The 23,749-nt window shown below is 37.5% G+C and overlaps 1 protein-coding gene across 2 annotated transcripts in view; it reads right to left on the reverse strand.

The window, feature by feature from the left end:
* rttn (rotatin) overlaps window positions 1-23,749 on the reverse strand; it is a 213,179-nt gene that overhangs the window by 99,745 nt on the left and 89,685 nt on the right. For both annotated transcript variants that reach the window (XM_078540041.1, XM_078540040.1), the window contains exons 18-25: window positions 20,818-20,957; window positions 13,703-13,874; window positions 11,232-11,331; window positions 9,268-9,356; window positions 6,818-6,935; window positions 4,884-4,980; window positions 3,796-3,852; window positions 590-784 (exon numbers count right to left, since the gene is read on the reverse strand). In XM_078540041.1, the coding sequence (XP_078396167.1) occupies window positions 590-784; window positions 3,796-3,852; window positions 4,884-4,980; window positions 6,818-6,935; window positions 9,268-9,356; window positions 11,232-11,331; window positions 13,703-13,874; window positions 20,818-20,957 (968 nt within the window). The remainder of the gene's footprint in view (window positions 1-589; window positions 785-3,795; window positions 3,853-4,883; window positions 4,981-6,817; window positions 6,936-9,267; window positions 9,357-11,231; window positions 11,332-13,702; window positions 13,875-20,817; window positions 20,958-23,749) is intronic.

The following is a 23,749-nucleotide window of genomic DNA, read 5'->3' on the forward strand; positions in this document are numbered from 1 at the left end:
GCCTGGGTGGCTGGGAAGATGTTAACTCTATGCCAGAAGGCAGAGGAAATTGTACTGGACACTGACTTTGATTGCCTTAGATATTGTAGCTGGAACAAATCTTAACTGCTGTAACTGAAGTCAGATAGGTACAAGACTCACTTCTGGAAAAAAGCACAATTCCAAGACTTCAGAAAGACTCGACATATTTTTCTCTGAAGAGTTTTATCCACAGGTCTAATGATGACATTTATTTGGAAAATGAAGTTACCATCAACCTTCACGTGCTTTAGTTTGTTGCAAAACTATTATTGTTACATTGACTGTAATTCTTATATTACAGTGGACCCCACTACAATGCAAGCATTTGCTCCAGCTATGTATAAGTCAAAGTTAATCTCATACAATTTCCTCTGCCCTTTGGCATGGAGTTAACATCTGCCTAGCCACCCGTGCTCCAAAAAAGGTGTCACTTTTTAAATCCGCTCCAATTCTTTGCTGTTGACTTCCTTGGAAGCAGTGACGCGTGCTGAGGTCTGTTCCTTTTTAAACTTTCATCTATGTGACTATTTTTTGTATGCAAACATCTGCAGATTACATCTATACTTACTCTGGTGATGTATCAATTCCTGGATATCCATTCTGATCTAGAATCTGATCAATCCCATGATACCATGCAAGATTCCAGGCTACTTTCAACATGTCTGACATAGGTCTTAAGGTCATAGGGTCTGAAGATGATGGAACCACAGTACAGTAGGGACTCACAGCATGATGAACTGCCACTTTGACCATCAAGTTGTACCTTATCAAATTAAAACAAGTGAAACCATGAAGAACATGCCATAACAAAAACAGTTGTTAGAAAACATCTACTGCAACTAACACCCAACATGGCTTTTCCAGTTAATTAGAAGAGCGAACAGTGAATTGTAACCTGGCTGCTTTGTTGGATCTGACAGAACAAACAACTAATACATTTCCAGTCAGGCATCAGGTCACCAAACATTAAAGTCATCATGACAACAGTACCTGGAACTAAACTGCCAAAATGAGTCATTATGTTGGTGGCACTGGAAGGGTTAACAGTACAGATTTGTTTTCAAATATTAAACTAATAAACCGTAAGTTTATTTCACGGTTAGATCCAGGTATTTACAACTTTTAGACTTGCATGCCAATATTGGACAGAGCAAATCAAGGAGAAAGAGATTGGTGTAATGATATGCGTTTTACAAAAGCATTAATGAAGTTCTCAAAAGACAAAACTATATTACTGTTTTATCTAAGCATAGGCTGCATATGAAAACAATCTCTAGTACATATATTTGTCCGTGTGTCAAGAATACTTGAACAAATGCACTTTACACTGTTTCCATTTTGGTGCTGGGAAATGAAGACTATGAGATGTGTTTAACTCCAATTAAATGTTGGGAAGGGTGAAGCCATTGTCTTTAGTCCCTGCTACAAACTTCTCTCTCTCATCACCAATTCCACTCCTTTTCGCTGGCAACTGTTTGAGGCTGTTTGCAAACTTGGTGTCATATTTGACTGAGATGAGCTTTCAACCACATACCGTAGTGTCACAAAGCCCTCCTGTTTCCACTTCTGCAACATAGTCCATCTCTGCCTGTCTCAGCTCTTTTGCTGTTGAAACTCTCATCCATATCTTTGTCACCTCTAGATTTGACTATTCTAATGCACTCCTAACAAGCACCCCCTACGTTCTACCCTCTGTAAACTTGAGGTCATCCAAAGCTCTGCTGCCTGTGTCCTAACTCAACCAAATGCTGTTCATCTATCACCCCTTTGCTCACTAACCTATTCTGGCTCTTGGTTAAACATTACCTCATCCCTTGTTTTCAAATTCCTTCATGGACTTGCTCCCTCCCTACCTATGCAATCTCTTCCAGCCCTTACAACCCACTTGAGAAAACTGTGCTCCTCTAATTCCAGCCTCCTTAGCATCTCTAGTTTTATGTACTTCACTATTGTTGGTGATGCCTTCAGCTGCATAGGCCTGAAGCTCTGGAATTCCCTCCCTTAACTTCTGGGCATTTCTACCTCACCTGTCTCCTTTAAGACACTCCTTTAAAACCTGCCTCTTTGACCAAGCTTTGTCATCTGCCTTGATAGCACTTTATATGGTTTACTGTCATATTTTGCTTTACAATGCCTCTGTGAAGCACATTGGGACATTTTAATAAATTAAAGGTGTTATCCAAGTACAAATTCTTGTTGTAATAATTTCCAAAGGCAGTGATGTAAAAAATGGGAAATTCTTCACAATGCACTGAAATTTCAAGGGTGTACAGTAGTTAGTAATTTCCTCCAACTGACAGAAGAATATGAATTGTAATCCAAGACAATTGAAAGAAGCTGAAGGTTCCAAGTATAACGCTCAATGAATTCCTCAAAGATACACAAGACAAGTTTATAGACGGTGCATGCAGAGTGGTACATCTTCGTCCAGTCCACAAGCATGATCCTGAGCTTCCAGCCACCTGTCATTTTGATCCTCCGCCCATTTCCACTCTGACCTTAGCTTCCTGTGCTGTTCAATGAAGTTCAGATATAAGCTCAAGGAATGGCACCTTATTTTTTTTTGAGGTTGTAAAGTGCCTAGTTAAAAGTTCAACAATTTCAGTTGACAATCTTTTCCCCCATTTTCTTTGGTGGCAGCTGTAGGAGAGGATTCTGCTATGCCCATTTACACATCTTCTGGACTATCTTTTGTTCCTTTCCTTGTCCTGCACCATCAACCCTTTTGTTCTTTCCTCCCACTCCCCTTTCCATGCCTCTGTACCTGCTGAAAACCTGTGACATCCCCAGTGCTGACGAAAGGTAAATTGACCCAAAACATTAGGTTTGTTTCTCTCTCCACTGAGGCCATCTGACCTGCTGAGCATTTCCAGCATTCTTTGTTTCATTTCAGATTTTCAGCATCTGCAGTATTTTATGTCTTTTTAAAAAATATATGTTTATAGACAAGTTTGATCCAGTGGTGGCAGCTTTCTGTCTCATAAGATGATGGTTTGTGCCCTGGTCGTCGACTCAGTGTTAAGTGTCGCCTGGTGTGGCTCAGGAGCCCCACTCTGGCAATGACAGTCTCTGCCGCATTTGCTGCAGAGGAAAACAGTCGGCTGATAACATGCAAGATTCACTGGTCTCTGCTTTCTCTGGGCCCTCTTCTCGGCCAGCTGAGTTTTTAGACAACAGCAACAGCAAAAACAGAAAATGCTGGAAGAGCTCATCAGGTCTAACAGCATCTGTGCAGAGAGAGAGAGAGAGAGAGAGAGAGAGAGAGAGAGAGAGACAGAGTTAATGTTTCGAGTCCTTATGAGCCATACGGGCTCGAAATGTTATCTCTGTTTCTCCTGCCACAGATTCTGTTAGGCCTGCTGAGTTTTTCCAGCATTTTCTGTTTTTGTTTCAGATTTCCAGCATCTGCAGTATTTTGCTTTTATCTTAGAGTTTATAGACAAGTTTGATTGACATTACTATAATTGAATTTTTCATAAATGCTCTTTATTATGTTGCAAGCTACATTTTAAAGTCAAGAAAATTGATTGAAAGAGGACTTTTGTAAAGCCATTTTCGACACAAAAACTGAACCAAATCGAATTAACTGATTTTCATAATTTATCGCAGTTGTTTCTAATATATTGCATTTTTCTAAATAAAATGTTTGCAAATCAACTATGTGTCACATCAGGTCAAGATGGATGAAAATATGTGCACAGTGCTATGATGTTTTATATAGGTAAAAAGATAATACTAAAACATGTTGACGGCAGAAAAAGTGTAAAGGATTACCTTTGAGTTACAATAACAGGTAAGCTGAACGGAGGGGGAGCAGTGATGCTATCAGACCTGTTATAAGGACAGTATTATGGGTAATCAATGAATAAAACACATCAACACAGTACAATGCAAGATCATTACTTTTTTTAAGCTAACTCCCCACTGAACATTGGACTACAAACATGGTAATTTTCAACAGCAGAATGTACCATTTATATTAAAGCTCTAATTCAGTTCATACAGAAGTTATCACCTGTATCTCATATACTTGATTTATAGCAGATGATAGATGTTATTAATTTGCATAACCCTTCAATAAGTAATTTTTTTAAAAACGTTCCAATAAGACTGAGGGGGGTTTTGCTTTACTTTTAATAGTCAGCTTCAAAAAGAATGAAAATTTACAACAAAAAAGTATAAAATGTTAACTGATTTTCCTATTGCACAACAAAGGGGATTTTCATCTTGTGTGATTTGTCATTTTCAGCTGTCTAAGAATATAGCCCAGGGAGATTTGACCCATGAATATTTGAATGAGCCAAAAAAATGTCAAAGACTAATTAGAACCTCTCCAGAGTACTAAAACAAAGCAAAAAGGTAGACGTGACATTTACCAAACCCAGTCTTGTTTAAATTGAAATTGATAGCAAATATACACTGGTTTACACAATAATACACGATAATCTATAAATATTAGTTCAAATATTAAACATCTTTGTCTTTTTCTTAAGTACGACACTAAGAAAATCATTTTAAAATGAGCACTTTAAATAATGAGTGTATATTATATAGTTCAAAACATGACATTTTACTGAAACAAAAACAAAAATAGCTGGAAAAACTCAGCAGGCCTGACAGCATCTGTGAAGAGGAATACAGTTAACGTTTCGAGTCCGTATGATTGTTCATCAGAACAGTCCTGATGAAGAGTCATACGGACTCGAAAACGTTAACTGTATTCCTCTTCACAGATGCTGTCAGGCCTGCTGAGTTTTTCCAGCTATTTTTGTTTTTGTTTCAGATTTCCAGCATCCGCAGTATTTTGCTTTTATGAAATTTTACTGGTTCAGTATTGAAATTGACGACTTGTTTTGTCTTACCAAGAATCTATCCTGGCTACTTCATCAAACAGCAGTAGAGTTAGTAAAGCTGCCACCTCAGCAAGAGTGCCTTTGTCTTTCTGTAAAACCAGGGACACTGAATGGACAAGAAAAATAAATTACAAGTTTCTGGAATAACATCATACATGAAACAGGGTGCAAGGTTATCTTTTGAAATAGTAATCGTCCCAATTCAACTTGACTGCTGGTATTTTTCACATGCATACTGCTGGCCTAATGAAGCATTTTGATGTGTGTGATGTCACAATTAGAATTTTACAATCTAATGCAAATCATGTTATATGAAACAAGAAACCAAGGTAAAAGTTAACAAACTGAATTCAGTCAAGTTTAGGAGCGCTAAGACAATTTTTTTCAATCTGAAGTATAGTTGCTAGTTGGATTAGTGTCACAAAAGGTGTGCTCATATGACTGCTTACACATTCAAGAAAAATATCACACTTTTCTTTCTGAAGGTACCTATGATACGGAACCTATTTATAAAATTTGGGATATAACTAACTACAGTACTTTCTATTTTCAATAATAAAAAGGCAACTAACAAAAACACATTCAGATATAATAAAATCTGTATTGACAGCAAATAAAGTGAAACAAAAATGTATGAAAGTTTACTATTTCCAGTGCTTAAGCTATTATGTCAGAAATTTTCTAGTATTTCTTTCATTCAGAACCCTCTGCTGAATGATTGTGCATGAGTAATGTGCTTCTTCCTCCTTCCTTCCTCAAAGGGCAGGCAGCTCTGGATCCACTTTCAGATTAGTCTGAAGTTCATTACAGGCTTAGGATAATGATTTTCAATGAAACTTAAAAAGGCACATTTCATAAATCTTGCATTGAGTGTGCAAGCCCATCATAGTTCAAAGTGTCAAAATTATATTTAAAAAAGTCATCCTCTGTTTCTTCCCCAAATATTTATAGACTCTTCCCCAAGCACAAGAACAAGGAATTACCAATAGCCTGCCAGCCTACAAAAGCTCACTCGACAAACCACCTCAGGATGTGAAACTTCCCAACAAGGAGTATCTGAGCAATGTCTTACAGAGCCAGGCCATGTTATACACAGGTCTGCCTTAACAGTTGAACACAATCTGCTTCAGATCCCAAAAGACACATAAGCAGCGCCATGGGAGATGACATATCCTTCTAACCGACAAACACTTCCTTACAAAATTTTCCATTATAAATTCCTATGTTCACACATAATAGAAACTGACCATGGGAATTTGTAGTGCTGTAAATACACTATTGCTTCTCTTTGAGAGTGAGGGCAGTGGATGAAGTGTGAAGAATCAAATGACTTTTTTTGCAACAGACTGAGGGAGAGGATACAAGGGTTGAGTGAGTAGTTTGGAGGGCAAAAGGTAGAGATGGCAATAAAGTGAGAGTGGCGATAACCATGGGAGTGAGAAGGTTTAGTGGGAAATCAGAAGAGTAGGGAAAGAACAAGCAATAAGGGTGAGGAAGGAAGTCACCGAGGGATACAGGTTTAATTTTCCCTGCAGCCGCCTGCAGAAAATGTGACCTAGCTGCAGCCTTCCCTGGCTCCTCTTCTCACCAGTTCCCACAGAAAGGATAGAAAAAAGAAAAAGTGGAAGAGGACAGAGGGAGAAGTGAAGGAGAAATGAGAGGCAGAAGAAAAAAAAGCAGGGACAAAGAGGAGAAATAGCAAGATGACAACATGGTACAAGAGAGCACAGCAGTCCCTAACTTAGTGTGTAAAGCAATGAGAAATAGTATGGTACATAAGAACAAATCTTAAACCAGATGCGAAGTTGAAGAGGAGAATAGGCGGAGCAAAAAGATTACTTAAACTCTCTCTCACCTTTAGTGATTTAGGTTGAGTGCTCACCAACAGAAAATTTCAGTTGAAGTATATAATGTATTGTAATATCTAAGTTCAGGAATCTCACCTCTGAAGAGGGAAAGCAGGAAAGAGGACTGCTGAGCTAGGCTGTGGCGCAGGGTTGGATCCAAGTAAACCATCTTTCTTAAAACAGCAAGACATGGTAACACCAAGCACTGCATACTCTAGTCAACAAAAAATATATACAAACATTGTTCATTGAGAATATACATTCACATTTTAACCATCAGTTAAGTGATTTAGTTTATAGCTCTAATAAATGTAAAGAACAATGCAGAAGCAATCCTGAGCAGTTATTTTCAAGTGGTTTTAGAAGAAATGCCATTAATTTACCATTTTCCATGCATCACTCATCACAAGTAGACAAGAAACTCTGCCAATAGATTAAGGCATCTAATCAGAACCCAACTACTGAATTGACTCAGAAGCTTAATCACCAGGCTTGCATCATTTAACCCATGCAAATGAGCTTTTATTCCACTCAATACAAATGATAAAAAAAATCAACATGGTTTTAAGTGAAGACAAACAGCAAAAAAGCGGTTATTTCAAGTGCCCTTAAAATACTCAATAGTTTGCCAGCATTTGTTTCTGTGCACAACATTCCAGCCACTGACAGCTGAAACAGATTATTGGAGTCGATTTTGCATCCCTAAATAGAAAGTTGAGGTACCTAATGTTAACAGAATACCAGGACAGAGTAAGAAATACAGTAACAACTTATGTCGAATGACAAAATATGAGCACCACCAAAAATTCATTTTAAAAATGGACAAAATAATGAGAGAAGTAACTGAATTAGACAGAATGTGCCCAACTTTCCAACTTGTGGAACGAAGAACTAAGACATCTTCTGATTTATTTGATCCTATTGAAAACACTACCTTGAATACTTGATATATTGTAGGCTCACACTACTATTTGGCATTGCATTATTGCAGGAGAGATTGATGGAAATCCTCTGAAGTACGAAACTTAGAATAATTGCTAGCAATTTTAGTAGAAAAAGCAGTCAGCATGTTTATACAACATTCCTTTGCGCTGTACAGTAAAGCCTCACCATTCATGACTTCCTCTTTCATGAATTTGCTTATCCAGGCACAAGTCTTTGTATACCAGATCGCCCATTTCAGCCTAAATGTTCGCTTATCCGCGGTTTTAATAATAAAAAGCCAACTTTAGAAAATGCCAAAGAAAAGAAAAAAACACCTAAATGAAGTTAAAGGGAGGTGTTCATAACACATTTCCTGCAGTAGAAAGTGCACGTGCGGTGTCTGCCGTTGTTTGCATGTGGTTGTCCCTTGTTGCTGCAATTTAATTCCTGATCACAGTCCACCTCCACTCTCGGTGCACTCTAAGTGTGACAAATTTTACATCGTTCTTGTTTTATTAAACAACTTCCTCTGTAAACTTCCCTTAAAATTATTAAAAATGTAGTTATTATTGTATTTGGTCTTTTATGCATATCAAAATTTAGGACAGCTGGAACCTATCTAATTGACGCCCATTGTAAAGTATGTTCATTGTTCATGACTGCACCGTTTGCTTGGTTTCACAGGAACGTAATCCTGCGAACAGTGAGACTACTATATTTAAAATAAACTGATAATGTTGTGAATCTGTTAAGCATTTGTCCTTTCATCATTAATTTGTAGACAATGAGAATATTTTTGCCAATTTTTCAATTTGAGCAAATTCAGTCATGCTTGATATTTTAAATATTTTCAAAATTAAGGAATTGGGATTATCCTTTCTTAACATTTACTGGGGCACAGTAGTGCAGTTATGATACTGGACAAGTGACCCAGATAACTTGTGTTGAATTGCTGTTTTTTTTCAAATATCATTTGGTCATGCGATGTCACTAGCAAGATCGGCATTTACTGCCCATCCCTAATTATCCAAATTCCACCATGTCAATTTCAATATTTGAATTCAGTTTTAAAAATTTGGAACTAAAAATCAGATATCAATAAAAGTGCCCAAAGGCTGTGGATTGTTGAAGAAAATCCAACTGGTTCACTAATGTCTTTAAGGGAAACTAGCCATTCTTAACCGACTAAGCTACACGTGACTTTAGTTCCACACCAACATACTTGACTCTTTATTTGCCTAGCAAACCACTCAGTGGTGTCAAACTCAAGACAACTAAAGACGAGAAATAAATGTCAGTCATGCCAAGTGACACTCACATCCCAAGAATAAATGAAACATTTCTGGTGGTAGCTCAATGCAGTTTTCTGGCTCACTCATACCACACAAAAATTTTTGATTTTATGATGAATTACAGATTAACAAATAAAATTCCAGCTTTTAAAATGGATACAAGCCAAAAGCAGAATTCAAGTTTTTTTTTTCAGACTTGAAAATAATTACAGAAAATTAGAAAGTTAAAGACATTTTAAAAAGCCATTATATAAAACCTTTCACAAAGCATCAACTTTGCAATCACATTGGCAATTACCACAAACTATGGTTGTAAAGCGTTTTACATACTTTTCCATTTTTATGCACACTTTCATGTGTAAATGAAATGATCTTTTCTACTATCCCCTGGTTTTTCAACACTGCGTGGATTTTGGCATCTGTAAATAAGAAACAAATAAGGAACTTTTTTTTTACACCGCAAGCTGTGATTGGGAATGCGTTACCTGAAAGGATAGCGGAAGCAGATTCAAGAGTAATATTTGAAAGAGAATTGGATAAATACCGGAACGATAATAATTTAAAGGGTAAAGGGGAAAGATCAGGGGAGAGGAACTAATTGGATAGCTCTACAAAGAACAGGCAAGGGCACTATGAGTCAAAAGGCCTCCTTCTGCGCCGAATCATTCTATGAGTTCATGAATACTAATTTTAAACATAACATCTACAAAAGCTGTAAACTTTTTTATTCATTCCTAGGATGTAGGCATTGCTACACAAGACCATGGTTTATTGCCAATCCTTTACTGCTTGAGAAAGTAGCAGTGATCTTGCACTACTGCTGTATGCATAGTGAATGTACTCCCTTACTGCTGTTAAGTAGCAAGTTCCAGGCTTTAGACCCAGTGATGAAGCAGCAATGATAATATGTGTCCAAATCAAGATGGTGTGTGACTTGAGGGGAAGTTGAAGATAGTCGTGCCCCCAAGCATCGCAGGCCTTGTCCTTCTAGGTGTTAGTGGTTGCCAATTTAGGAAAAAAGACTTGGGCATTTCTGCAGTGCATCTTGTAAGTAGTACACACTGTAGCCAATTATCTCATTATGCTTTCCATAGACATATTCTTATTTGTAAAGAGGTCTGACTTTTATGTGAAGATTTGTTCTGCAAGCATTAATATGTATCCTGATGTCTTGATCATTTTTCTCAGGTTTTATTAAGCAACCCAGATAAGAAACTTGTTTTATTTCTTTCATTTCCGCTATTATTTTGCATCTAGGATCAATCATTTTCTTTGGTATTATCATGCATATTGTTTTGCTGCTGTTTAATGATAATCCATATCTGACAGTTTGTTACAATTGTGTCTAGGAGGCACAAGCTACTAAATTAAAAATAGCAAAAAGAAATTAATCTAATTGTTTTTTAAAAAAAAACGATCTTCTCTGCTTCCTTCCTGAATGCAATATGCAATTAACTCCTCAGTAGGGTACAGCTCTATGAGCTCTAGATACCATGTTATGTTGTACGTGAGTGGCCATTCTTCCTGCACAAGCCTCCACAGTGGCTATTAACAGGTTATTTAACCATGGGTCACCATCCCAATACTAACCCCAGAGGAAGCTCATACAGGCACCCATCAATCACTAGTCACTGATAGCAGTCAGGGGCAGTAACCGTGAATCAATTTTCCCTTAGTTAACTCAAATGCTCCGAGGCTAATTGTAATCCTTAATACTGCGTAGGTTATGATCAGGTAAGTCAACACAGATTGGGAATAAAACTCAGGATCATCTTGGTCTGCACGGCTGAGTCTGGGCCCAGAAAAGAAAAAAAAAGAGCAGATGCAGAGTTGGTGCAGCTGCTGTTTTCAAACATAAATAGAATCTCTTCTCCTTTCATCTTCCTCCTTTTGAATTATGCTTATTACTTTCTTGCTTTAAATGTTTCTACTGTGTCCTGCCTCATGCATGGCTGCACATGTGCACAGGTGACATTTTGCCAGATATCTGTTAGCAGGCACCTGCCTGGGATGCTGTCAGTTCCCCTCCCTTCTGTGGAAAGGGTTGTCTTGCATTTAGTGCTTGCTTATCACAGCACAACTGAAACTATTAATCTGCCATGTAGAGGGGAAGGGCAGGTGCCATCAATTTTTAATGTTGTGTAGCGCTCATTATTGCAGTCTTTGCTAACAGATCCTTAAAGTAGAAAGAGGTATGCTAATCATGTGCAATATACCATAATATTCAGCCTGATCCGCCATCACTCATTCCACATTTGAAAAATTATGGACAGCACTGCATGAGAAGCGCTTACCTTGTGCCATAATAGCCAGTTGCTCTGCTGCAGATTTCCGAAGAGCCAGGTCAACAGTCTCAGAAATCAGGATTTCATACACTTTGCAAACATTATCATCCTATGGCATAAAGAACAATAGAATATTACCCTGAAAATTCATTGATTCATGTGTTTAAATTTGGCACATGCAGGGCTGCGCATGAAAAAGATGGAAAAATCATGCACAGGAGGGGGTCCTACCCAGTTTCATAATCTAATGCTATAACGGTAATTATCAGCACAATCCTTTAACATATTATTGTATCACTAAACAATAAAGATATTAAAGTTTAAATTCAGCAGGTTTTAAAATAATTCATGAAACAGTGTATATGGACTTAAAGCACCTTTAATTCTTTGCAATCTAGAATGCAGGAAACAGTACTTTGGATTGTAAATAACGTTTTGCAAAATGGTGAGATGATGCTTGGTGACCAGGGTCTCCCTTTCCCATACCAATCTCCTGCCCTCATTTATGCAACTGGAGATGGATTTTATTTTACCCAGAGCGTGGTAAGAGTGTGCAACTCGCTGCTAAATACACTGGGTGACGCAAATAGCATTATTGTATTTAAGTTAGATAAGTATATGAGAGGAAAGGGATCGAAAAAGATATTGATAGGGTAAAAGATTGGCATAGAGTAGTTGGGCCAAACAGTCTGCTTCAGTGCTACAAAGTTTTATGTAGTTCTATAATTCTATATACTTTTTAGGCGACTGGACTGTCCCTAGAATCATTACCAGAACACCTACAGTTTATATTTACATCAATAAATAGGAATTAGAAACTCATTGTAAGCTGATCAAATTCACAGACAATGCCAATCTAAATGGGGCAGCAGAATCTGAGGCAGTACCCCAGGAATAACGAAACAAGTCGAATAAGTATGCAAGCATGAAGTATAATGGCAAATGAAATTTAACATGGACAGACGTAAGGTATTGCATGTAGCACAAAGAAAATGAATGTCATCAATAGTCTAGTTAAGAGGTTAGCTGAAAGAGCTCTAGACATATTTGGCCAGAATTTGCTGTAGCAGAGCGTTGAACAGCATCTGCTGCTGACTTGCCCCTGCGGCCTTCAGCCAAAGAAGCTTTTTCCTGCAATATTGTTGAAAGTGCAAGCTGATAACAACATAGTGAGAGAAACAAAGGTATTTAGGACCTGAGGGAACAAGGCATACACTTAACCAATGAGACTTAATGATTGGGGAATTAATTCAAGGAAGACAGAGAAGGAAGGTGAAGTAGAGGGGGTGAATTCAAGTCAAATCAGGTGCAAAAAGACAAATAAGGGCAGGAAAAGAGAGAATGGATTGGAGAGAGAAGAAACAAAGGAAAAGTAACGATACTAAATATTTATTATTTTTCTCCCTAAAAAATGAAAAACATGAAAGGAATGAAACTCCAAAATTATGGTTAATTTTCTGTGCTAGAGAGGCTAATTGGCAGCCATTAATACTTAACACATTTTTAAAAATGGACTTGCACTGCAATGATCAGAATTAACTTTCTACACCAAGTTTAAATGGGCAATTAATAGTCAAATACAGCAAGTTCCCAAAAATGAAGAGGAGAAACGTAGATATGCTGTTTGCGAAGATGCTCTACGTGGCGAAACTCAGAGCATCTTCTGGATATTCATACTTAACCATGCATCTGCTTCTTGCCTGAAGTTGCTGTACCATTTACTTAGAAATAATGGTAAGTGCCATTAGCTTAGCTATTATTTACCATTCGTACCTACTTAATATATTCAAACACTCTGGACCATCATTCAACAAGATGTTGATTTACTTTGCCAAAACCAAGTTGGAGGAAGTTGTGCATAACAACGCAAATGGTTGTCAGATCAACTGCCTCGTAACCGACACATTTACTACCATTAATGTGGTGCGGAGAGAAGCCTTGAAACCAATCCCAAAGGCTAGGGAATCTTATTTGCTTTTCAGCCTTAAATGTAATAAAGAGTTGATCTTATAAGTGTATATTAGGTAATAAACAATATAGGAAATCAGTATTCAGAACAGTTTAAGTTAAACTATGACAGAAGGACAAGGGATCCCAGGTCCAAACAAGAGAAAAGCAAATTTAGAACTGAACCCAAGCAGTGATCACGAACTTTCAAATTATTTAAGAAGCGCTTGAAAAGAATAATGGAGAAAGATTGTATTGTCTTCCTATGTGGATGAGAAACAATGAGCTGAATGGCTTTTCACATCAGTGTATATGTTATAATAAATAACGTCTCTCACTTTTCTTCTGCCTTTAGCTTCATATTGTTATATTTTAGGAAATTAAAATTATTCTTTCTAGTAAAACAATGTCGAATTACATATTTAACTGCATACAAACAAATAGATTCTACACAGAACGTCAACACAGACACAAATAGATACTTTAGGTATCCTATAGAGTTGGAAGAAGAAACAAAATTGACGGCTTCTCACCTTAAAAAAAGATTTGCCAGAGTCTTCTAATTGCAAATCAATAGATTTATCCAATATATACAAATCAGACACACCATTCAATATACTTCCTTGTAACACAGGCTGTTTATTGGAGGCACCTTCTTCATTTACCAGGTACGGCATCAAGTGTGCAAGAGCTATAGAGCGCACTCTATTGAACGAAAAGATAAAACAATTAAATAGTTCTTCTGATACAAAAGTAGTAAGGTTATATTATTAAAAAAGCTGCTCACGGCTAGCAGAACAACCGCAAAAACTAGTCAAGATTATCTTGCCTTGTAGGGTCAAACTTCTTTAAGCAAGTCATCCTCCATTCCGCAATAGATTGAACCCAGAGAAAAATCCCACTCTCATGAAGATGTTTTTGATACCACTCCAAAATTCTAGAAATGCTCCCCCTTTTATATATATCATAGATCTTATGAATATATTCTCAAATACCTTTTGCCCAGAGAAGCAAACACTATCACATTTAGTATAAATCTAGATATTTCTCTCTCTTGGTAACATTTATTGAGAAAGCAGTAACCTTGATAAGTTTACCACAAGAAAAGAACGAACAAGCTAGTAGGCTATTTGTTATATGGATCATGGCACACTTGAAGAAAGCCTTCAAGGTATGGCTCGAATTTTGCAGTCAGAGAATGGCACGAGCCGGTCATTACAATTACAGTTGTCCAGACTTTGTGGGGTTTTTTTTTTTTTACACACTGGAACTTGCAGTTACTAAAAGCAAAACAGTATTGCACCCTCTACAAGTCATCTGGGATCTGTGTAAATCAGGTAAGCAATGGCATGTCTATTTAACCAAGTAATCAGATTAAATAATCTTGACAGAGGTGCATTGAATCTAAACCAGAAAGTGTCACTTAGAATAGTTAATTCAATATCAAACCATGCACAGAAAGCAAAATAAAGTGAGGGAAAGAAAGATGGGATTAAAAGAGAACAGATGGAAACATAAAACAAAAGAAAAAACTTTTAAATCTTTTAAAACCTCCAAGGAGGTTTTAAGGAATGAGATTCTACACCCGTTCCACGTATTTCAATGCAGGGTTTCTCGGCAAGATATCGGTATAGCAAAGCTTCTAAAGGAGCAGGCCAACTCAGACAGCAACTGACATCAGGAAGCATTTAACTGTACATGTGCGGGGGTCAGAAGTTGCTGTCCAATTTATTCATTAATACCGAAGTGTGCTGTTAGCCTCAATGTTGTTCCTACTGCAAAATCTGAGCCATAATGATCATCTTGTGAAGCAAAAACAAATACAAAATGTTAATACTTTTGTTCAGAAAATTAATGGCACCTTATTCAGAATGGAATAGGTGAGTTCTGAATCATTCTAGACTGAAATCCTACAATTTTTCATTCAATTCCTCCAAGGATTGAAATTAGGTGGTGATTAGTTAGTGTTTTCCCTGCTTGGATGTTGACAACAGTTAATCACAAAGAGTTCTGGATATGGAATAAATCAAGGTTATTTCATGCAGTCCATCAGAATGAATATACTCAGTGGACCAAATTGACAGATTATGGTCTATTATATGAGAAGAAGGTGATAGATGCTTTTTCTTAAGGCTCATGTGCCCAAAAACTACATATCTTGCTTTGTTCATGAATACAAATAAAACTGTTTATGATCGCCCCAAGAAGCAGCACTATTCTTAATTGAAGGACATGTTTATTTATCCGCTTGATAACAATGTAAAGATAATCAAGTCACATCCTGCTGTTTTGGTATAGGTTTATCTACTCAAGGGGCTTCTAAAATATAAATTATTTACAGAATTTAAAAAGAGGTTTTGATTTATCTGCATTACAATGTAAATCCTTTTTTGCAATCACAATGGAGCGAAGCAGAATGAAAGGTAATTTCATGAGAAAACTGGCATTTCAGAGAGAATTTGAATAGGAATCCAAAATACAGTCCGATGTTCATGCCAATTAAGGCAGTCTGGATCAACAGCACAAGACTTTGCTGCAGAGAAGGAAGGTGGCGTTTAATGCTTTAAATCAAGGGGTAACAGTAAATATATAAATAATCAGAGTAATTAAATCTAAAGGGATAAAGTAAAAATTGAGTATAGCAACATTAGAGGGATCAGAATTATATTAAATAAAAATTTGATATATATAAATAATTGAATAATAAATAATGGAGAATATGAAACTAAAACCATATATATTATGCACACATTTTTACTGTACAACTTTGAGCTTAAAATTATGAGGCAGCTAAGGGCCGTTACCCATAATTCTTGTCCCACATCAGAACACTGTGTTTCCCCGATAACCACCTAGGATACGTGTCTCTAGTTGCTTAAACTGGAGCTCAAGGTTTCTGAACTCGGGAGGTAGAATATTTACTTCTGTGCATGCTTCAGGAGATGGCTATGCTGCAACAGAGTGTTCAGGACACTAGCAAGTGGGTGACTATCCAGCAGGGTAGGAAAAGGCAGACAGAAAAGGAAGCCTATAGGAGTGTGACCATTTCAAACTGGTTTTCAACACTTTCGGTGAAGGTGACAACACCTCGGGGTACTGCAGTCTAAAGAACATCCATAGCAATTTGAGGCAAATGGATGCACAGAGCAGCACAACAAAATGTAGAAATACTGTGCCTCATGGGGGATTTTACAGACAAGGGGATAGACAGATCTTTCTGTAAACACCAGCTTAAGTCCTGCATGGTATGTTGCTCCCTGATGTCAGGGTAAAGGGCTTCACCGAGATGGTGCAGAACATTCTGCAGGGAGAAGGTGAATACACAGAAATCAATGACATCAGAATGAAAAGGATTAGGGTTCTGCAGCCAGAGTTTCAGGTGATCAGAAGGAAATTGAAGAGTAGAAACTCAAGGTAGCGAACTTTGAATTATTCCCCGTGCCACACACTAGTGCATATAGGAACGGTAGAATAAGACGGGTTAGCGTGTGGCTGGGGAAATGGTGCAGGAGAAAAGACTTCAGAGGGCAGGCTTTAGTGTCCTGGGGCATTTGGACCAGGACCAGCTGGACAGGATGCACCTCAGGTCTGGCACCAATATCATGGCAGAAAGCTCAACTTGTACAGTAGCAGAGGATTTAAACTAATTTGGCAGGATAATGGGCACTAGCATGCAGCATTAGAAAGGAGAAACACATAGGACTGGGAGACACAAACAGCACTAGAGAAATTGGAGGAATCAGATAGGGGGGCAAATGACCATGAGGGGAATGGAAAGGCATCCAAAGCTAGAGCTCCCTGGATGACTAAAATGAGAGCGACAAAGGAGGCATATGACCAAATACAAGGTTTGTTATACAACAGAGAACACTGCTGAATATAGAAAGTGTAATTAAAATTGATACAATAAACAAAATCTGATACGAAATTGGCTCCATCATGTCTAAGGAAAAAGAACCCTTAAAAGGACACGTTATGAAAAGGACCCACACAGATGATGGATCACCACAGCAACAAAATGAGCCAAGGTGGCTGGAGGTGATTCTGAACAGCTAAAAATGTTGTGTTTACTGCGCCAAATACAGCAAGTCACTCAGTCATGCATTGTACTTGTCGGAATTGGTTGTTGACAAGCCATCACACCAGAGGTACAATGCTAAAAGAGATTTTCATTTTTTAAAAGTGTGAAGTGATACATTTTGGTAGGAAGAATTAAGAGGCGCAATACATACTAAATCATACAATTGTAAAGGGGGCACAGAAACAGAACTCAGGAATGGGATACATTAATCTTTGAAGTTGGCAGGACAAGTTGAGATGACTGTTTTAAAAAAAACATATGGGATCCTTGGCTTTATTAATAGTGGGCTAGAGTAAAAAAACAAAAAGGTTATGCTAAATCTTTATAAATTACTGGTTAGATCTTAGTCAGAGTAGCTGTTCAATTCTGTGCACACTTTAGGAAGGACACCAAGGCCTAGAGAAAGTACAGAAATTTAACAGAATAGTACCAGGGATGAAGGACAATTATGTGGAGAGATTGGAGAAGATGGGGTTTTCCTCCTTAGAGCAGAGAAGATCAAGAGAACATTTGATAGAGGTACTCAAAGGCATGAACAGGTTTGGGAGTAAATAAGGGGAAACTATTTCCATTGGCAGAAGGACCAGTAACCAGGGGGCACAGATTTAAGGTGATTGTCAAAAGACCCAGAGGTAGCATGAGGAAACATTTATTTTCTTACAGAAAAAGTTGTTGAGATCTATAATGCACTGCCTGAAAGGGCAATGGGAAAATATTTAATAGTAATGCTCAAAAGGGAATTGAATAAATACTTGAGAAGGGCATTAAAAATATGCTTCGTAGAGTTCTGGTTGCCATCATCATTCTCAGCCACTTTGAACAGTAATCACCTGGTTTCTAATCTATTCTACAGCAAAACAGTCAAGGAGAGGTTAGTAGCAAATGCAGCCATCTAGCTGTGACCGAAGGTCCTGCATGGGGGCTGGTGTGGGGCTATGACAGTTACCCTGGTGGCCTTTACCTGAGGATTCTACAAATGAAAGAGAAAGGGGTGAAGAAATATTCCCTTACATGGAATGAGAATTCAGGTTCCAAGCTCAGGGGTCTCAATTTCAGGAACAGAAATGCCAGTGAACATTTTATTGTGAAATAACAGGAAAAGCTATAGCTCCAGGAAACTCCACTTTTGCAACAGACAATTGGTCACCTGAGTGCAGAGTCCTTTTGAAAGGATTAGTTAGACTTTGACTGAGAAACAGACAAATGTTAAAATTAGTATAATTACAGGATGTATAACAAGGTGGATCTAGTACCAGAACACTATTTTTGTCTTGGCCTAACAAAGGTAATGAATTAAATCAAGCTCCCTTACTTCCCTTTGTAGCTGGCCTCAAATTGTGTCAGTGCTGCACTAAAACAAAAAAGCCAGGTTAGACTGGTGACTACTGATCATCAGTCATGTTCATACAAGCTGACACAGATCAAATGAACTAATGTCCATGAGAAGCTATCAGTTGGGGTTGATCTGTGGTCAAGACTGACACAGATTTATAATGGCCTCAATTTTTCCCCTCCCCCAAAACAAAATTAATGGCTAATTTGCACAAATGGTTCATGACCAAAGTGTTCCTACAGGAGTGCACAAAATGTGTGCTCCCAAAAAATGTATTAAAGGGTGACTCTCCTCATATTCAATCTGGTGCTATAATAATGGTATCTGGAAGATATTTGGAATGTAGAATAAATTAAATATCAGAATTTCAGCCATTTAACTGACACACTGTTAACACAGAAGTTAACGTCTCTACAATATAATTCCATTTCTGTAATAAATTGATGGAGGGTAAACTAATACTGCAAATCATATCTGGCTAGAGATTTGCATTATATCAAATATTCCCAATCCAATAAATTTATTTTAATGGCTATGGAAAAGATCCAATTATTCTTTGAGATGAGTTGTGTCCTTAACCCTGTACGATACTGCCGTTTGATCATTGCAGTGGGAGTTCTATCATTTTACTTCCATTGCTTCTCACAGGTTTATTATTAGATTTCTATGTGCAATTCAACAAAGAATTGGTGCACTAGCAGGTACCTTTTAATCTTATTTTTATCTCACATTTCTCTTTCCGAGATCAAACTTTTGAAGTTAATTTAAAATTGGTGTACGAATTTAAATTTTTTTCTACCATTACCTCAACTATTATTAAAAAATCTTCAAGGGAGGAATAAATTATCCTCCTTTGTTTTTCCTACAAATAAACTCTGAAATGTTTAATTCCAAATTGATAGGGTTTGATGAAGTAAGGTGGAAAAGAGCGTTTGTGGAGCATAAACACCAGTTGATCAAGTTGGGTTGTTTCTGTGCTGTATATTCCATGTAATTCTATCTGCTGACAGAACAAAGGTCAGTATCTATTAATGAGAAACAATGGGGAATTTTACCCCTACCTGTATTTACCAGTGGAGAAGCCTGGCAGGTCATTTGTTCCTAGAATTTTACAACCAATGTAGCCCCACAGCTGGTTATTTGGAAGTGTTTTGAAGGTCCACGTCTTGTGGGGAAGCATTTGCCCATATAATGGAACCGCACTCAGGTACCCTCATGAGATTGGGAAGTCAACGTGTAACTTTTGTGCTAACCTATATCTTACAACTCAATCATGCAACATGTTGGGAGATCAATAACCATCACAGCTCTTCCACACAAGGAACTTCCTATAGTTAGACATGTTGCAGGTTAAAAAAAAATTGCATTGATAATGATACTCTGGCAAAGAATGCTAAAGGCTTGATTTTAATGCAAAATGTTTTTCCAAAAAGTAACATGTAGCATCTGCTTCTCGCTGTTGAAATGACCTAGTACCTAGTGTGAATTTGAATTCTAATTTTTAATTTTTCTCCCATCAGTAAACCAAGAAACTTGAATTGTTCATCATTGTGACTCATTATCTTCATGAAATCATACTAAAGTAAGTAGAAGAAAGGAAGGATGAGCAATTTAAGAACCTTTCCTAACCTCAGGGCATTTCAAAGAGTACTTTTACACAGAATTTACAGCACAAGAACAAACCATTTGACCAAACAGGTCTACTACACCGTTGCTTATACTCCCAACAAGCCTCCTTCCAGATTACTTCATCCCACTTTATCAATATATCTTTTAGTGAAGTTACTGCTATACCATAGGAAAACAATGGTTAATATGTGCACATCAAGGTTCCACAAACAACAGTGACCAGATAATCTGCTTTTGTGATTTTGGTTGAGGGATAAGTATTTTCCAGGACATTGAAATATCTTCTCTGGTCTTCTTTGACTTGTATCATGGGATCAGTAGCAACCAATTAATTTGTCATGTGTTTGTGGGACCTTGCAGTGGGCATACGGACAAGTATGAGCTGATCAATGAGAGTTAGCATGGATTTCCAAAGGGTGGGAGGTCAACTTGTTATTTGGCTGGTATTTAATTGAGGGTAGGAGACAGAGAAAGGAGTTAAACAACTAACCGTGCTTCAAAAGTTCTTCATGGGTGTGAAGTATTCTTTCTAATTTTACTAAACTTAATAGCTGCATCTCAGTTCAAAAAGTAGTTCATTTCAAAATAAATTAGAACATGCTTACAAATGCAATTTGTTCATAAAAAGTCGAAGAGAGGCACGAATCCTGGCTGTGCTTGATAGAATGCCAGCAGTAGCTTCGTTGCATGGCTCACTCAGTGCAAGGATGCAGCTTCCTAGTGGACCTTCTGTAGCTGCAAAGCCCTAGAAAAACCAGAGAACATAAGGTATGGGAAGACTTCAAAACTGGAACAAACACCATTTGAGACTCAGACACAGGTACTCAATAGACATGTGGGCTTAAGTGTAACATTTAATCAGCAGCTCTTAAATGATGTAGCTCAGCCTGATGAACTATCGATGTGTGGGCTTTTATAGGAGCATAAGGGAACAGTCTCAAATTACACGTCAAGGTACACTGATTAACGAAGGAGCTGATCTGCTAAACTATCTCCATTTACACTCAAAGCATCCAGTTAGAGAGATTGCATCAATGAGGAGAGTGGTAAAATCCAAGAGTAAGAACCAATGAGGCATATGGAATAAAGCCATCTTTAGGAACTGCAGTCAAAACCCATTGAAATGGCAATAGAGAAAAGATAAAATACTTCGCAAGGGAACCTAAATAAAAGTCAAAGAGGTGGGGGATGGGGGGGTTGGTAAATCGAGTGCATTTAATACAGATCACAAAAATGATAATTGAGAAAATAATGGGACTTAAGATAGACAGGTCTTCAGGGCTTGATGGTTTCCACAAAATAGTCTCCAAAAAAAAGAGGAAATTTTGGATGAATTAATGGCAATTTTCCAATGCTCTCTGGACTCACATTGTACCTTAAGATTAGAAATAAAAACCAATGTACTTCCATTTTTGAAAAAGGAGGGGAAAATTTTAACTACAGACTTGTCCGTTTAACATCAATTATGTGGAATTTACTGGGCTGAGCATCTGGACAAGTATGAGCTGATCAATGAGAGCATGGATTTCCAAAGGGTGGGAGGCAAGCTTGTGATATGGGCTGGTAATTAGTTGAGGGTAGGAAACAGAGAGAGGAGTTAAAGGGTTTGTTCTCTGACTAGTGGAATGTAACAAGTGGTAATTGCCAGTGAGCTGTACTGGGGCCTCAGCTTTTTACCATATGTATTAATAACTTTGATACAGAAAGAGTTGCTTATTCGAGTTTGCAGATGACACCAGGTTAACTAATTTGTGCAGTTAGGAAAAGAACTACAAAGAGACATAGACAGACTAAGTGAGTGGGCAAAACAATAGAAGATGCAGGTCAGTGTATGGAATGTCAAATCATCCACTTTGGATCTGAGAACGAGAAAGCAAAATATTTCCTAAAAGTAAGAAACTATGAGCTGTGGAGAAGCAAGGGGATTGTCCATGTACACCTCTACAAAAGTGAATCTAAAAATCTAATGGAATGTTGGTTTTTATTGCAAGTGAGGAAATTAAACTTCAGCTGCACAAAGTCTAGATCAGACCCTATCTGGAGATCTGCATGCAGCTGTGGGCACCACACTTCAGGAAAGATATATTAGACTTAGAGAGGGTGCAGCACAAACTTACAAGAATGCTCCTGGGTTTTAAAGGGATAAAGTACAAGGACAAGTTGCATAAACTTGCCTTTATTTCCCTCGAGTTGAGAAGGTTGTGGGGTAATCTAACTGAGGTATTTAAAATGATTAAGTGATTCAATAGAGTAGATATAGAGAAAGTATTTCTGCTGATAGGCGAATCCAGAAAAAGACGACAATCTTAAAAATAGAGCTTAGGCCATTTGGGGATTTTCGCATTTAGCTGGTGGTGAAGAACTGAATTAATTCTCCCAATATGCTGGATCAACTGAAATTTTCAGGAAGGATTTGGATAAGACTTTTGTTAGGAATCGCTATTTTGGGATGTGCATCAAAAGCAGGTAAATGGAATTAATCGAAATGAATGGCACAGCAGGTGCAAGGGGCTGAATGGTCTACTTCTGTTCTACGTGAGCGGCAATCAAAGTAATTCAGATGGGACAGTGTGCAAATGACAAACACATTAGTAAAAGAGAAGAATAACTATTAAAAAACAATGAAAACAGCCATTAAAAATGGTCTTCTTACATCATGATTATCATTTCAAATGCAACAAATATGCTGATAGTGGTGTGTCTCACACACATGCAAGAGAATTCCAAAAGTCCAGGTCAACAATGTCACTGATGTACAATTTTCAGGAGGGATATTAATTATAGCTACTAATTTTAAATCTTGGTGCCATTTAGTATCAAGAGATGAGATTGAAGGGAATAAAGAGAAAATAATCTTAATATTAGTTTAAATGTCTTTAGAATGGTATTAATTATTCTAGACTGAATTTTAACCATGTGACAAGTTCAGAATAAAACACAAATGGATAATGTTGGAAACACTCAGCAATTTAGGCAGCAGTTGAGAAAAAAAAATACATTTGCTGTGTTTGTTATAGATTTCCAGCATCTGAGGTACTTTATTTTCTATTAATATTATAATTGTGTTCAATTCCATTCTCTCTCTAAACTCAATAACTTTGGTGCTTTAGAAAGCTTATCTAAGGCATTTTTGCCTGATAACTAGAGCTCATGGGGAACATCTGGAGTTTATAATATAATTGCTTGTGTGCCACACATCACCCAGCTCGCGATAGAATATTTGCTTCACCTTGGCCAGAGAATGTGCCATATAAAAAGAAAACTCCATGGAGCTGCTGCCCCTTGCTCACTGATGCACAAATTATATGTTCTGAAGCAAAATCAGAAAAAAACATTGCAGTAAAATATATTCACTGAAACATGGCACAAATTCATTTTTGCTGCAAAGGAATGCCAATGTAAGTGGTGAACTCTTACACCAATATGCACTGGAACTCATTGATGATATTGGACCTGTAGAATTATAATGCTTAATTTTGTCAATGTTAATGAAACTCATTTCTTATTCCACAGCCTAGTTTTAATAAGTGTGTGCAC

This window comes from Cetorhinus maximus, chromosome 4, assembly GCF_964194155.1.
Source record: "Cetorhinus maximus chromosome 4, sCetMax3.hap1.1, whole genome shotgun sequence".
NCBI classification, from domain to species: Eukaryota; Metazoa; Chordata; class Chondrichthyes; order Lamniformes; family Cetorhinidae; genus Cetorhinus; species Cetorhinus maximus.